Source organism: Gouania willdenowi, chromosome 6 (genome assembly GCF_900634775.1).
Source record: "Gouania willdenowi chromosome 6, fGouWil2.1, whole genome shotgun sequence".
Lineage (NCBI taxonomy): Eukaryota > Metazoa > Chordata > Actinopteri > Blenniiformes > Gobiesocidae > Gouania > Gouania willdenowi.
In genome coordinates, this window is record NC_041049.1 from 65,630,912 (window position 1) to 65,648,231 (window position 17,320).

General features: G+C 37.9%; 3 protein-coding genes across 3 annotated transcripts; 2 read left to right on the forward strand and 1 right to left on the reverse strand.

Annotated features, from left to right (window-relative positions):
* Positions 1-2,433, forward strand: LOC114464962 (E3 ubiquitin-protein ligase TRIM16-like). The gene has a single exon (XM_028449649.1). The coding sequence runs from the start codon at positions 48-50 to the stop codon at positions 1,713-1,715; it is 1,668 nt and encodes a 555-aa protein (XP_028305450.1). The 5' UTR covers positions 1-47; the 3' UTR covers positions 1,716-2,433.
* Positions 2,434-3,478: 1,045 nt separating this feature from the next.
* LOC114464961 (E3 ubiquitin-protein ligase TRIM16-like) lies at positions 3,479-6,685 on the forward strand. The gene has a single exon (XM_028449648.1). It carries the CDS (start codon positions 3,499-3,501, stop codon positions 5,167-5,169), a length of 1,671 nt encoding a protein of 556 aa, XP_028305449.1. The 5' UTR covers positions 3,479-3,498; the 3' UTR covers positions 5,170-6,685.
* Positions 6,302-10,454, reverse strand: myod1 (myogenic differentiation 1). The gene is made up of 3 exons (XM_028449653.1): positions 9,729-10,454; positions 8,593-8,674; positions 6,302-7,427 (listed from the first exon to the last, which is right to left on the reverse strand). Exons 1-3 carry the CDS (start codon positions 10,344-10,346, stop codon positions 7,189-7,191), a joined length of 939 nt encoding a protein of 312 aa, XP_028305454.1. The 5' UTR covers positions 10,347-10,454; the 3' UTR covers positions 6,302-7,188.
* Positions 10,455-17,320: the final 6,866 nt, after the last annotated feature.

Consider the following 17,320-nt stretch of genomic DNA (forward strand, 5'->3'; position numbering starts at 1 on the left):
GTTCTGACTGGTTTTCAGGAAGTGAAAGTTACTGTGAAGCTGGTGAAATGGCGCAGCAAGCTGAGCTACAGACGGAGACTTTGTCCTGTTCCATTTGTCTGGACCTCCTGAAGGAGCCCGTGACCGTTCCCTGTGGACACAGTTACTGCAGGACGTGTATCAGCAGTTTCTGGGATGGAGAGAAGGAGAAGAAGAACAACTACAGTTGTCCTCAGTGTAGGATGAAGTTCACAGAGAGGCCTGATCTGGTGAAAAGCATCATATTAGCAGAGTTAGTGGAGGAAAAGAAGAAGAACAGACGTCAAAACGATCCTGATGATCAAAGATTTTCTGCAGCTGAAGACGTGGCCTGTGATGTTTGCACTGAGAGGAAACTGAAAGCCTCCAAGTCCTGTTTGGTCTGTGTGGCCTCTTATTGTGAAAAACACCTTCAGCAACATAATGATGTTACATTAAAAAGACACAAGCTGGTGGATCCGTCCAAGAAGCTTCAGGAGAAGATCTGCTCTCGTCATGATGAGGTGATGCATATGTTCTGCCGCACTGATCAGCAGTTTATCTGTGTTTTCTGCTTCATGGAGGAACATAAAGACCACGACACGGTTTCAGCTGCAGCAGAAAAGACTGAGAAACACAAAGAACTGCAGGAGAGTCAAGCTAACATCCACAAGAACATCCAGGACAGAGAGAATGATGTGGAGCTGCTTAAAGAGCAGGAGAAGACCATCAACCTCTCTGCTGATCAGACAGTGGAGCACAGCGAGCAGATGTTCACTGAGCTGATCCGTCTCCTCCACCAAAGAAGCTCTGAGCTAGAGAAGGAGGTCCGATCCAAGCAGCAGACTGAAGTGAGTGCAGTCCGTGTGCTTCAGGAGAAGCTGGAGCAGGAGATCAGTGAGCTGAAGAAGAGAGACACTGAGCTGCAGCAGCTCTCCCACACTGAGGATCACATCCAGTTTGTCCTCAGCTACAGCTCCCTGTCAGCGCTCAGTGTGTCCACACACTCCTCCATCATCCTCACAGGTTCTGAGAGCTGCTTTGAGGAGGTGACAGCAGCTGTGTCAGAGCTCAAAGAACATCTCCACAAAGTCCTGATGGAGGACTGGACCAAAGTCTGTCACACTGTGGAGAGAGTGGATGTTTTACTACCAGAGCCGAGGAGCAGAGCTGGATTCTTAAAGTATTCACAGGAAATCACTCTGGATCCAAACACAGCTCACAGACGACTCAGATTATCAGAAGGAAACAGAAAAGTAACACAAATGGAAGAAGATCAGGATCAACCTGATCATCCAGAGAGGTTCACTAAGTATGATCAGGTCCTGAGCAGAGAGAGTCTGACTGGTCGTTGTTACTGGGAGGTGGAGGTGAGAGGAGGAGAAATTGATGTATCGGTTGCATACAAGAGTATCAGCAGAACAGGGAGTATGGATGAATGCGGATTTGGATATAACGACAAATCATGGTCATTAATCTGTTCTCCAGACAGTTACAAATTTAGTCACAACAACATCACCACTTCAGTGTCAGGTCCTCAGTCCTCCAGAATAGGAGTGTACGTGGATCACACAGCAGGTATTCTGTCCTTCTACAGCGTCTCTGAAACTATGACTCTCCTCCACAGAGTCATCACCACCTTCACTGAGCCGCTACACGCTGGAGTTTGGATTTATTATGATGTTGGAGATAGTGCTGAGATCTGTAATCTTAGATAAGGGTGATAGATCACCTTTATTGTCACATATGTAGAGCAACATATGGGCTGCCACGGTGTTACACCCATGGAGCAGTTAGGGTTAAGGGACTTGCTGTTGAAAAACTAATCTGATCAGATTTTGAATAATGGATTGGACCAAATATTGAAAATGGGTTTTTGAAAACATCACTTAATCCAATCTTGGTTTTAATCCGAATCAGTTTGTGTTTTAAAATGTTTTCACTAGGATTTTGATAACTATTATCCAAAAAAATCAGGATTATTCTGATCCCAGCAGTGTGTTGGATCCAGGATGGATTTCAGGAAGAAAAATGTGATTTAAAATAATCATGCAGTAGAAGAAGAAAAACGCTGAATGTGGTTTGGAAAAAAAATTTTAAAAATTGTGTTTTAAGGTTGAAATTTGAAGTTTGAATATGAGGCATATGGAATCTATATTTGCTTTATTTTCTTTCCTTTTTATGGGGCAGATATGGTTTGGCTGGTCAAAAGACATTAAATTATTAAAGGTATTTCTATTTTCTCCTTTCCTTCAAATAATTACGGTTTGACTAATCCCATGCTAGCTATTCTACCAAACACCTAGTAGCCATCAGTGTGATATACTGTTTCATTCTCTTTCATCTGTTTGATATCAAATCAGCTTTTAATTGTTTGAAGTGTTCAATGCTTATCTAATTATTAATCCTGTAAAATCAATAAATTTCTAATAATCACTTGTTGTCGTGCTTTGACACTTTTCACAGCTGACGTGTTCACCTGTACATACCTGAGCAGAGTCACATGACTGCTTCCTCTCAAGACGCTTAAAACAAAGTAGATTCAACATAAGATTTAAAATCAATCAAACTTGGGTTTTGACGAAAACATGTGGAGGTGAGTTTATTAAATAACAATGGTAATAATAGGATTGATCAAATTAGTCTTTTTTGCAGGAGTTTCATCATTTAAAAAATCTAAAATAACACACATTCCAGCCTAAGATGGAGATGAAAGTCCAGATTCCTGTTTTTAAAATGAGAAACATCAATCCAAAAAATTTAAGAACAAAAATTCTCACCTTCATTACTGGAGTAAAAGTACAGATACGCCATGTCAAAAACTACTCCATTACAAGTAAAAGTAGCTCAGTCAAAATATTACTTGAGTGAAAGTACATAAATATTTGAATAAAATAAATTTGATCAATTAGAATTGATGAACTTATAAGTTATGTTGACTTGAATCAATAAGATTTGAATAACATGTTATGTTTAATTAGATCATAGATTTTATTTTTATTTTTTAGATCATTATAACATGAAACCTATGACCGTCTCTGACTTTTCCACTTAGACATTTTTTAACTCTGCCATTCTACTTTCCTGAGTTTCCTCTATGTGTCAGCAAAGTGCTGTTAATCACATGATCTCTGCTCTTTGAACCTGTGCTCTCACTGTTTGTATTGGCTGGAGATGTTGTCATAGTAACCATGTAGGGGCAAGCCTTAGAGGAGTGACTGAGAACCGCAGGGAATTCTGGGAGAGTGTGTGTGTGTGTTCACAGTGTGAGTTTAGTCATGGTTACAGAGAGCATTATGTGCAATAATAAAAGGACGTCTTTAATGCCAATCATCGACTCATTCTTCAGACTTTACAACACAGTGCTTCATCCTCCTCCTTACTGTCTGTCTCTGTATTTACTGCATTTCCCAGAATGCACCTCTCTTTCACTGCAGTCTCAGGTTTTCTTATGGGTGTGACTGGTTTTCAGAAAGTGAAAGTTACTCTGAGGCTGGTGAAATGGCGCAGCAAGCTGAGCTACAGACGGAGACTTTGTCCTGTTCCATTTGTCTGGACCTCCTGAAGGAGCCCGTGACCATTCCCTGTGGACACAGTTACTGCAGGACGTGTATCAGCAGTTTCTGGGATGGAGAGAAGGAGAAGAAGAACAACTACAGTTGTCCTCAGTGTAGGATGAAGTTCACAGAGAGGCCTGATCTGGTGAGAAGCATCATGTTAGCAGAGTTAGTGGAGGAAAAGAAGAAGAACAGACGTCAAAATGATCCTGATGATCAAAGATTTTCTGCAGCTGAAGATGTGGCCTGTGATGTTTGCACTGAGAGGAAACTGAAAGCCTCCAAGTCCTGTTTGGTCTGTGTGGCCTCTTATTGTGAAAAACACCTTCAGCAACATAATGATGTTACATTAAAGAGACACAAGCTGGTGGATCCGTCCAAGAAGCTCCAGGAGAAGATCTGCTCTCGTCATGATGAGGTGATGCAGATGTTTTGCCGCACTGATCAGCAGTTTATCTGTGTTTTCTGCTTCATGGAGGAACATAAAGACCACGACACGGTTTCAGCTGCAGCAGAAAAGACTGAGAAACACAAAGAACTGCAGGAGAGTCGAGCTGACATCCACAAGAACATCCAGGACAGAGAGAATGATGTGGAGCTGCTTAAAGAGCAGGTGAAGACCATCAACCTCTCTGCTGATCAGACAGTGAAGCACAGCGAGCAGATGTTCACTGAGCTGATCCATCTCCTCCACCAAAGAAGCTCTGAGCTAGAGAAGGAGGTCCGATCCAAGCAGCAGACTGAAGTGAGTGCAGTCCGTGTGCTTCAGGAGAAGCTGGAGCAGGAGATCAGTGAGCTGAAGAAGAGAGACACTGAGCTGCAGCAGCTCTCCCACACTGAGGATCACATCCAGTTTGTCCTCAGCTACAGCTCCCTGTCAGCGCTCAGTGTGTCCACACACTCCTCCATCATCCTCACAGGTTCTGAGAGCTGCTTTGAGGAGGTGACAGCAGCTGTGTCAGAGCTCAAAGAACATCTCCACAAAGTCCTGATGGAGGACTGGACCAAAGTCTGTCACACTGTGGAGAGAGTGGATGTTTTACTACCAGAGCCGAGGAGCAGAGCTGGATTCTTAAAGTATTCACAGGAAATCACTCTGGATCCAAACACAGCTCACAGACGACTCAGATTATCAGAAGGAAACAGAAAAGTAACACAAATGGAAGAAGATCAGGATCAACCTGATCATCCAGAGAGGTTCACTGAGTATGATCAGGTCCTGAGCAGAGAGAGTCTGACTGGTCGTTGTTACTGGGAGGTGGAGGTGAGAGGAGGAGGAATTGAAGTATCGGTTGCATACAAGAGTATCAGCAGAACAGGGAGTGTGGATGGATGTGGATTTGGATATAACGACAAATCATGGGCATTAAACATTTCTCCAGACAGTTACAAATTTAGTCACAACAACATCTTCACTTCAGTCTTAGATCCTCAGTCCTCCAGAATAGGAGTGTACGTGGATCACACAGCAGGTATTCTGTCCTTCTACAGCGTCTCTGAAACTATGGCTCTCCTCCACAGAGTCATCACCACCTTCACTGAGCCGCTACACGCTGGAGTTTGGATTTATAATCATAGTTATGGAGGTAGTGCTGAGTTCTGTAAACTTAGATAAAAAAGTTATTCCTGTGTGTAAAATGCATGAATCTACCCCTCGTGCAAAATGTTTTGAATGGTGATATAGTCAAGTTAAGACACTATTGCATAGATGATATATTAGACTGATTTTGAAATTATCTTTTTTTTTTAACCTCATATTTTTAGTGTATCCAGTCAGAAATGTAACTGTCCATCTTAAATATGGTTACAAAATCAATTTTGTCATAATAAATTAATGTTACGTTTGGATTAACATCACTTTATGTCACAATTACATTGAATAAATAGAAAGATAACTGATTATTTTTCAATTCCATTAAAATAAATAGTTAGACAAATGTCAATAAATGAATGAATAAATAATAAAACATTTCAGATCCTTCTTTGTGTCTCCCAATGAAAATAAACTGGGAATACTAGTTTTATAGTTTCAAACTGGATGCAATTTACTGCCTTGAAGCTGCACATAAAATACTTAATGACGACATAAAGTGAAAGTAACTATTCTTGATAGATTTTCCTAAACTTTAAATTGCAATTTGAAATAATGTGGATGTGTCCGTGTCGCCACTAGGTGGTGCTGTAGGCCTGTGAGAGCATGACTGCTGATATTCATTTATTCTTTGTTAAACTAATTACTTTAGAAGTAGAGTATTAGAAAGTATTGCGTTTTTATTTCCTGAATATCTAATTGAGACTCACTTGTACTTTTTATTTTAAAATCTGCATTTTTTTCATTAAATCCAAAAGTTTAAACCTTTTATATTCATCATTATCATTAAACATACTGTGTGTGAGTGTGGTACCTTTATTTCTAGTGTGTGGGCTTACGGCCCTGCATGTGTTACTGTTAATGTGTTACTTTATTTAGACTCTGTGTGATCTGTTACAAACACAGATTATGGTAATGATGTTCAAATAATACAAATATTGTATCTAAATAAACATTTTTAAATGTATTATATGGGTTGAAATGATAATTTTTGATTATTCAAATAAATGTTTCAAATAAACAAACAGTCCCAACACACACACACGTGCACACCCCAAGGACAAATGTAAATCATTAAAAATGTATTAAAATATATTAAAAAGTTTATTATTAATAATAATAATAATAATAATACAATAAAAACCAAAGTCAGGGGTTTTGTATAAATAAGCCAGTTCATTTATTATTCATCAAACTGTCACTCAGTTTTCAAATGTATAAATATAAAGTATAACATTTTTCACAACAAACAAAAGCACATGGAGACAGAAAAATTAAATACATAATACTTTAAGTGGAACAAATCAGCTCTTATTTACAGGATATGTACAGAAAACTGGTCCTCTGCTAGAGTGGGTGAACATGGACATGGATAGGAGGTTTGATCCCCCGGGGTGGGGGGGGTTTGTCCCAGAGGGGAGAAGTCCTTTTATTTCAGAGGGGATTTAAACAAGTGGGGGGCTTTTGGACTTCAGATGGTGGAGGAATGTTAATGGATGGTTTTTGGCCTCCGTCCTTCATCAGATCGACTTTACTTAGACATAAACAATTCTCATATAGCTCCAATGAAAAATATAGCATGGACCTATAAAAAAAAAAAAACTTGAAATACCCAAAGTGAAGTGAATTTGTTAGAATTCAATGTGGGATAATAAAAAATAAAAGACAAAACTTAATGGTTTTAACTGAGACTTCACAATGATTACATTTTAAAAACACATTATATATATATATATGTGTGTATATATTGCATGGACATAAATAACAAAATGTTTTAAAGCAAATAGATTTAAGTTTTTCTTGTCTTAAAGGCTGTAATAAAAATTTAAGAAATTTAAGGTCAAAGTTTTTCTGATCCCATAATAAAGCCTCCATCAGTGCATGAAGGTTTATAGACAAATACAACCACAGGCGTGTGTGACTGTAACTATATGATCATCTTCAGGGAATAAATACAGGTGTGCTACAGTCACTAAAGGAAAAGATTGAGCCAAAAATGTGTTTTTTTTAACAGGATCTGTTCAGTGTGTGTGTGTGTAAGGTCTATAGGACTTGGTAGATCAGGCTGGGGTCCTGACTGCTGGTTGGGGAGGGGGCCTGGACGGGCACAGTTGCTGCCGCCTCGCTGACTTGGACGGTTGGGGAGGGGCCCGGGGAGCCGGGGGCCTCGGCCGGGGGCTGCTGCAGGCTGCTGCTGCTGGTGTCTGTGGAGATTCGCTCTACGATGCTGGACAAACAGTCCAGACTGGAAACCACAGAGCTGCGCTCACTCTTCAGACCACCTACACATGGTCACACAAACAATAACACGTTAGTTATCAGAAATTTCAATTTCACATTAAATCTTCAAAAGAAAATGGCTTTACAACCAACAAGTACAGATCTTTGTTTTTCTTTCTGCTATTATTGTTATTTTTCTAAATATGTATGTTTACAACTTTTGCACTATTATTCTGTTAGTATTTATATTTATTTTTGTTCTTACTCTCTGTTCTTATACTGTATATGCTGTGTTGCTGCAAATGTGAATTTCCCCTTTGGGGATTCATAAAGGTGTATTCCAGTGTTTCCGAAACCTAATTGCCCCCATGTAGCCCTTAACCTTTATTTCTTATTGCAAGTACCTCTTAGTTCATGTTATACATCATTTATTTTTGTCTGCAGGCTCATCTAAACTCCTTGAATTTAGGCCTTTTTATTCATTTATTTCTGATGTTTTACTCGTTTTAGAATTTTAACTTCACTTTTTGGTGTATTTTAAAGAGCTGAGCCACAAATTATTATTGATGGATGAAAAAAAAAGTGTGTGCATGTAAAAAAATAAATAAACTTGCATTAAAAAAGGACAAAGGCATGTTTGTAACATACATATATTGTTTGAATCAATTACAATGTTTTATAAAAGTGATATAACATCCTTCTTTAGTATTCTAATGCTTATAATCATTTTAAGTCTGTATAAATTATTTAAACAGCAGAAACGACAATACCCCCCTCCCAAAAAAATATATTTTAATTCAAATCTAAAACAAAAATATTGTAACCACTAATGTACTATAACCCTATACCCTAAATTGTTTAAATTGTTGACCAGTTCAATCAGCAATTGCTTACCTAAATTATTATGTCATAATTAAATAACTAAAAACAAAAACATGTTAAATGATAATATTAATAACAGAAATTTCCTCAGACAAAAACTGAAAGCAGAAATAATAATGTTTGAGTTTTCAAAAACATAAATACATTATTTAATAATAATTATTCAATATCATGACACATCTGCTCAAATAAAATAAGGGAAAGATGAATATAAGAAAGAAATATGAGTATTATTCGACCAACAAACCAGTTATTTTATTTGTATATCACTAAAATGTAGGGTTTTCGTTAGTTTTTGTTGCCTTTATAATTAAAAGTGTGTTTGAGTGTGTGTTCTATTCTTACCGTTTGGAGTCTCGGAGAAATACGTGTTGCTGTCGTAACTTCCTCTGCGGACGGACTGACTGATCGGGCCGGTGAAGTCCGTCTGAAAACAGGGACAGAATAACTGTGAGAATAATCATTTAAACACATACAAAATGTCTGAATAATAACTGAATAATCACACAATCTATGGAAAAATAATAATAAATAACACGCAAGAAAAGCTGTAGCCTATTTATAATAATTAATCAAACAAATAAAAGCTGAAAAATCCTGACTAACGGCCTTATTTTCGATTTTCCCCCAAAAAAAGCCTTATCTGTTCAAAAAAAAAGGGGAAAAATCTACATAAATTATCTAAAAAAAATATTGAAAAAAGGTTTGAAAAAAGTCTAACATATCTTTACAAGGAAATACGTTGTTGTTATTATTATTATTATTATTATTGTTATTATTATTATTATTATTATTATTATTATTATTATTATTATTTAAGAAAACAATATGTTCTTCTGAAATGACATTAAGATTATTTAATGTCCTGTTCACTTTATTCTTATATAGAAATGCAATCGATTTCCAATAAATTATACGACAATTAAAAAAAATAAATACATTCAGAAAAGCAAAAAGAAAACTCGTCGTAATATATTTATAGGCTAATTTTATCCAATAATACATATGTAGTTCGTAAAGAAAAGAATGTTACAAAGTAAGCGTTGAAACAATCACAATCAAAATCAGAAACACTTTATTTATCCCAGGGGGAATTACTTGTGTTACAGAGGCTCGAGAAATATTACAAATGTCGGAAATAAACTGAATAAAGAAAGAAAGAAAGAAAGAAAGAAAGAAAGAAAGAAAGAAAGAAAGAAAGAAAGAAAGAAAAACGTAAATAAGCAGTAAAATACTTTTAATTAAATAAGGATAGGTCAAGAATAAAATATATAATAAAAATAAAACACAAATAAATAATAGATATTGGTCCAGATAACAGTACAGGAAAAATATAAATAAGCGGTAAGTGGGTTTTACAATTAGTACTGAGTAATATTGCACATAGTAATAATAATAAGAAACAGTATAATGACTTTCTACCTTAATTTTATTTATTTAATGAATAGAATTATGACTGAATTGTATTAATGAATGCTCACCATGCCATCGGAGCAGTTGGAGCGCGGGCTGGAGACGTCCGAGTCCCCGCTATAGTGCTCCATCACCGGGTAGAATCCGTCGTCCTGGCCGCCCCTCAGCAGCGCCTGGAGGGACTCGATGTAGCTGATGGCGTTTCGCAGGATCTCCACCTTGGGCAGCCTCTGGTTGGGGTTGGCCGACGTGCATCGCTTCAGCGTCTCGAAGGCGTCGTTGACCTTGCTGAGCCGCCTTCGTTCCCGCATCGTGGCCGCCTTCCTCCGGTCCGCGTTGGTGGTCTTCCTCTTGCAGGCCTTACAGGCCCAGAGCAGGCAGCGGCCGGCCTGGTGGTGCCCGCTGGGGGCGCGGACGTGCTCGTCATCCTCCGCCTCGGTGGTGTGGTGGTGGTGGTGGTGGTGGTGATGGTGGTGCAGCAGGGAGGAGGACGGGGAAGAGGAGGAGGAAGAGGAGGAGGAGGAAGGGGACGATGAAGAGGATAAGGAGGAGGACTCGTGCAGGCCCGCGTGCACCAGCCGCGGGTCCAGATCTTCAAAAAAGTGCATGTCGCTGGTGTTAAAGCACGGGTCGTCGTAGAAGTCATCAACGGCTGGAATAGGGAAGGAAATATCCGACAGCTCCATAATAACGATGCAGTCCGAGAGAAAAACACAAACTATCCTGTGGACGCGCTTCTATATAGTGACAGGTTGGAGTGGAAACACTGGGAGCTGTGGTTACTGTCACTTACACTGGTTTGTCCTCTCAGCTGTCGACCTGGAGCCATTTATACCTGACACATTTTTAAAAAGGCGGGGCCAGGGTGACAGGGCCCGCGGGGTCTGACCAATCAGCGGGCAGCAGGAGGGGTTTACAACTTCACGGTAATTAGTGTACAATTACCCCTAACGGAGCAGTAACGGAGGGGCCATAAAGTCCGGCACACAGCGGGGAGCAGCAGGAAAGATGTGCACAGAACATGTGGGAAAGTCATCATCACACATTCACGGTATCCTTCTTTATTCCATCATCTGTATTTATAACAAGATAAACAAAGACAAGAACAATATATGATCAAAAACAAATAAACATCAAATATCTTAGGCAGAGAAAATACCAGTTCAGTAGTTTAATGATGGTATAAAACATGCACTTGTTTCTGTTTACACCATCAAACCGTTTTATAAATAAAATACATGTCATTTCATATCATTTACCACAAATGAAAGAAAGAAAGAAAGAAAGAAAGAAAGAAAGAAAGAAAGAAAGAAAGAAAGAAAGAAAGAAAGAAAGAAAGAAAGAAAAACATTTTGGTACGTTTTTTTTTTTTTTTTTTTTTTTGTAAAGTCAAAAACTTTTTACTATTTACTAGCATAAAACCACTATGCTATTTAAATTTTTTTTTTTATCTATTTGCCCATTATTATTATTATTATTATTATTATTATTATTATTATTATTATATAAATAATTGTTATTATTCATATTTTACCGTATATTTATTAATATATATTTTTAAAGTAATGCTGGTTAATAAATCATTCTCCATCCCACGTCTTTTCATGACAAGCTTTGGATCTTTGAATTCTATGGTTTCGCAGAAGAAAAAAAACAAAAAACTCATGTCTTCTTTTTCTTGTGGTCTTTTCTTTTTAGTATGCGTACTTGAAATTTTAAAACACAATTATTATTATTATTATTATTATTATTATTATTATTATTATTATTAGTATTATTATTATTATTATTATTATTATTATTATCAAGCAAATCAAAAGCATATATTTTTAGGCCTTTTCTCCTCCCCCATTGCTGTCAGTGGCTGAATTCATGTCTTTGCAGAAATATGCTTAATGTGTGAAAAAGAAAAAAAACAAACAAAAAAAAAAAAAAAACTCAAAGCAAGTATGTATTTTTTATTTTTATTTTTTTAAAGCAACTAAAACAAAAGTGAACTTGTTTCTCTTTATAAATGCACATCCATGAAATCCGGGTTAATAAATCGCTCTCGCTCCTTGTCACGAGGCCGCATTTAAAGTGTTAAAATGCTGCTGCATGTGAATATGAAAGAGGTCTGGATGAAAAATAGGATGGTGGTATTTTTATTCGATGGAGGAGGAATAGATTTACTGACGCAGCTCTATTCTCAGCTCTCACTTCATCCAGAACCAACATAGTCCACTAGTCCAGCCTGTGGGAACACACTGTCATACAGCTCTGAACCACCAGGAGGTGCTAGAGAGTAGTCCAGTCTTCTTCAGAGAGGAGAACCTCTGTGTGTCTGAGCAAACAGCTGTTTACTGAGGATGCATTTAAAGCTTTCACTCAGAGGATTATCATAAACCCTCTATAAGAGAGAGTGACAGGCCTTTAATAATCCGTCTCTGACAGAAGTCACTACATCTGTGTTCCTCCAGTGATGTAGAGTCACCTGCACAGGTTTCATTGGGTCTGGATTCTACAAACCAAACATCCTAATACATTCAAAGTCCTGCAACGATGTTGTTCACTGCCTGAAACGCCTTCTAACAGGCCTTGTTCACCTCATTCCCGGGGCTGCTACTTAAGGCGGTGCATACATTGTGGGATTTCTGGCCCATTTTAGCCTTTTTTTCACTCATGTGTCTATTTTTGCATCGTGTCATATACAGTATTTGGAATAAAGGCGTTATTTTAAACACCAAGCTTCCGACAACAACAACAACCTGAAGCACACTGAGGCATCTGGTCATTTGATCCATAAAACTCGCAGAAACACATTTAATGCAGATAATTCTGAGATTTTCGGAGACCCTCCATTTTGCTACTGACAAAACTTCCAGTTCACTTCAAAACAAGAGCCCTATTTACAAAAGCTTTAAAAATCTAATGGAAGACAAGAACAGTAACTTTTGTTTTGAAAAGGAATGTTGAATTTTTAGCTAGAAGCCGGTTCCAGGACTATTTTACGTTCTGCTCACAATGCATCATGGGGCGGTTGAGTATGCCCACCGTGCACACTTCAAAAATGTCCCCATATAGTATACATTCTTGCGTACTCAATCTTTCCATACTATTTATCTATAAACGCACTACTCAGTAATTTTGACCTCATATTTATGAGTAGTTTGTTAGTATGACTTCACCAACACATGCAGTGTTGGAAGCAGCATCCATACTTGTTCACCAAGGAACCCACACACAGTTTTATATAAATCACAGTCATCTTAAGTTCTCAGTGGCTTTAAGCTAATGCTCCACAAACGGATAATATTACAAATAAATGCACAGTGTGTTGAAAGGAGGCCGCTGGCGTGTGGGTATAGTTTGACTTCTCAAGCTGCACCATCAACATGTTGTGCATGAACCCCAAAAACGGGTTCATGCACAAAATGGAAGGAATTAAAGAGGTGATGATTTCTATATGCAACTTTCCCCTGAAGTTGACAAATTCAAACCAAATATCACAATCAGAAATGACATTTGAATGATTTCATTACCAATCTTTTTTCCCAGCAACCACCTTAAAATGTATCCGTCTAAAAGCTTTCTGTAATATAAGAAGTGGTTTAACTAGAAGCTTTTATTTTGAAGTGCACTGTCTTGGGTATCCTTTAACCCTTATGCACTCCTTTAAATTTACATACACTTGTACACCTTGTGGACACAAGTGGTCCGTCTCATAAAAGTGCAATAAAAATGTACTCCATTAATTGTATTTTTACTTCCACCGCATCGGATCTTTTCATATACTTCCGACCTATCCATAAATATAAAATGTATTTAAATTTTTAAACCCTTTTTATGTTTTTATGGTCTTTTCTTTCACGAGAACCTCTAATTTTTTCATCAGGAAAAACAACAAATATGCAGTATTTCCAGAAATGGGGGCCAAAGTGAAATATTTTTTATGGGAATATAACAGCCATGATTGTGTCATTAAATGATACTAGAATTGATTATAATGCATTATTATTTTTGGCACGAGGATAGTTTTAATGAAACAATTACACTAATACACCTTGTATATATTATAAGATTAGAAATACAGGCCTTTTCAAGAAATTTCCTTAAAACTTCATGCAATATGGTAGAGGTCATTACACCTAAAACATATTTTCTCTTTATTTTGAAGGTAGAGGCTTTCATTTATTAGATATTATTGAAAAAGCATTATAATGTGTCATGATTACAGTATATGAAAAATATGTGGTTACAATGAGAGTCAATGGGGCAAATTTGGTCACAAGTGCCATTATAATGCAAATCTTCTTGTGTATACACTTCCAATACACAGGACTTTGGAATTAAGCAAATAAAAATGAAAACACAAAAGTGGCAAAATTTCATACAGCTAGCCTTTAAAATGACCGGAATATTGAGAGGCAAACAAATAAAAACACCTAAAATGTCACTTTTGGTCACAAAGATGCTCAGAGAGTTAAATACAAGACATTTAATCCAAAGGGAAGCAGTGGTTGTAACTAAAGGAAGTTCCCTGTGCAAACAATATGTTAGCGATGGTTGGTTCTGAATGGACAGATTTGTGTCCCTTTTTTAATGAATGAAACATGTTATCACGTTAAACTGTATCAAATTCACACAGGCTGTGGAAAAGTGTTGTCACGCAACACTTGGGCGACGGATAACAAGGTGTCCCAAACTGCTGCTGACTGCACTCAGGCTTCAGGCCTCAAACAATTTCACACGTCTCATAAACCCGGGGAGCTGGTTGGAGGCCACGCCAACGCCACCATCGCTGCATCCGACGGCCATCTGGAAACGCCATCACCGCCACCTTCCCCTCTGCTGCAACATTAATCTCGCCAATTTTCTGGAACTCAGTGAGGGGGAAACAGACACCTCCGTGGCTTACACTGAGCACCAGGGGCAGATCTCCAGTGTTTAACCTTCTTTTACTGCCTGGACAGCTACGCCCTAGTACCTACCCCCCCACCACCACTACACACACACACACACACAGCCCTCAAACTGATCATGTCATCTAAAAAATGAAGTGCTTCTTCCAAAAGTAAGATATCTGTCATTTTGGGGGTTGAGAGGGAGGCAGATACAGGGACACACCTGTCTGACAAACTGATGGATCACACAGAAAGAAAACTAAATCCTCATGCTGGGACATTTTGGGGTAATAGGAATACTGACCGGGGAGTAAAAGGAGAAGGCTGTTACAGTCTGAAGCTTCTCTGTCTCACAGATAAAGTTCTGACCATAAATTTGGTTTCCCAAAGCATCCACATGTCAGCTCTTCATATGTCTTCACAGTAGAATTCAACCACAGCACAGAGCTTCATTTATTCATCCATCCCCTGACCTCAGACTGACTTCTCTATGTCACAATTACATGTGTCCAAGATACAAAAGCACAATGTTGTGCTAATAAGTTAAGGTTTCATTTATTCAGACAATTTTTGGGGGAATTTGACTTTGATCTCCATGTCATCAGGAGATCAAAGTCAATTTCTGGAAAAATGTGTCTGAATAAATCAAACCATAACATATTATTCAGAAAGAAGACAAACATAACATGTTGGAATCATTATGTGGATGTAAAGGACACATCAAAGTGATCAGCAGATGTCTCTGAAGAAGACTGGCAGTTGGCAGTCGAAACATGTCAGGCATTCAAAGTAAATTTATGAAAAGATTTGTCTGAATAAATGAAAGCTTAAAAAAAAATTTAAAAAAAAGACAAAATGAACTTGCTGGAATTAAGTCGAAACATGTCAGGAGATCAAAGTAAATTTCAAAGTAAATTTTTTGAAAATAGTTGACTGAATAAATGAAACCTTAACATATTATTTAAAAAAAAAAAAAGACAAAATGGACTTGCTGGAATTATTACAGTATTGTCCCTTTTAAATGGTACTAGTAATGCTTACAACAATAATCCTGTTTTATCTACAACCAATAAACAAAAGACATGCACTTTCATTAGAAAGAAAAGAAAACCTAAAATACTATTCCAACAATGTATTAGCAATTTTTGACCAGCTGTGAATGTGACATTAATTCTTGGGAAGCGTTTTACATTAGTGCCCCTCGTTTTTGTAGCTTTTACCCACATTTTCGTTAATATTCTCTGTCTTTAATACTACGGACAACTGATGGATGTATGTAGCAGCTACTGGGACGTGTCTGGAACTGCTATGCTGCTGCTTTCGATGTTGCACCGAAGCCGCCACAGCCTGCGCTCAGGAGCAATCTTTAAAAACACTGCCAGGCTAGGCTATTCTAGTGATTCCAAGGAGCAAAACTCAGCCAGTGCCACATTTCGGTTCATCACTAACAGCCCATGAAAGAAGACACATGGCATTGACAGTTACTTGTTTCACAAGGACTATGATGAATGTTACATTACTGAACCTCTACTACATTTAAACAATACTTTACGTAATAAAAGCTTGTAATTAAAGTTGACTGTACCTTTAGTTTAACAAAGAACATGTTATTCCAAATGATACAGAAACAAAATTGAAACAATATAGATGGTGTAATATTTATGGTTAATGTTTATTTCTCTCTCTCAACTTCTGCAACCCTGCAGACATTATACTGTTCTTCCTCCTCCTCCCTTTATAAAACCATAGATTTTGGCGACCTCTACTGGCTGTAATGTCGGACTGCAGTTAATGTACAGTGATAATACTGAGGATTTGTGTTTGTCCTTGTTGTTTTGTCTTGTGTAAAAGTTTCTGTGTGTGTGTGTGTGTGTGTGTGCGTGCGTGTGTGTGTGTGTGTGTGTGTGTGTGTGTGTGTGTGTGTGTATGAGGCCAGTGAGTCGTATTTCTCTTAAAGCATGTGGCTTTTCCAGCACATTATTTATATTTAAGTAGCACAGTGACTTTAAAGCAAAAGAATCATAGAACTCTCAATGAAGTGCCTTCAATCTGTCAATGACAAACGCGTATTTGAAACACAGGTTTGGCAAAAGATGAGAAGTTCTAGATAATTTTATATTTGTGCAGAAAATCTTTACCTTTCATATTTTTAAACATTGGCTCTGAGTCACTCCTGAAAATGAGTCTCGACTCACAAGCTGAGAACATTTGATTGACATCATCATTCTTATTTCCAAATATTTAGGAGAATACTTGTAACAAGTGCGTGTAGAAAAAGCTCATGGCAGTATTCAGTTTTACTAGTAAGTATTTGTTAGATAAACTTGTAAATGCTAGAAGGACACACAGTTGTATTTGACATTTTTCATTGGTAATTTTACCAATATTTGACCAACCAAAGCGTCCCATTTCCATTTCAGTGATCAATAGATCAATAAATGACACCAATGACCCAACATGGACAGGCTCCTGGGTACTTAGCCGACCTGATCAAACCTTACAGCCTCTGATCCTCAGAACCTTCTGATGATCCCTCGTACATGCTGTAAAACTCAAGGAACTGGTTATTTAAAGCTGTCTGGAATGAACTTCCTCTCTCCCTTTGCTGCTATTCAAGTCATTGTTCTTGGGCAAGGCACTTTACCCATATTGCCTAGTATGAATGTGGTGAGTGAGTGTTGGTGGTGGTGGACGGAGGGGCCGATAGCGCACTATGGCAGCCTTGCTTCTGTCAGTCTGAATGAATGAATGGATGGACGGAAGGACGGACGGACGGA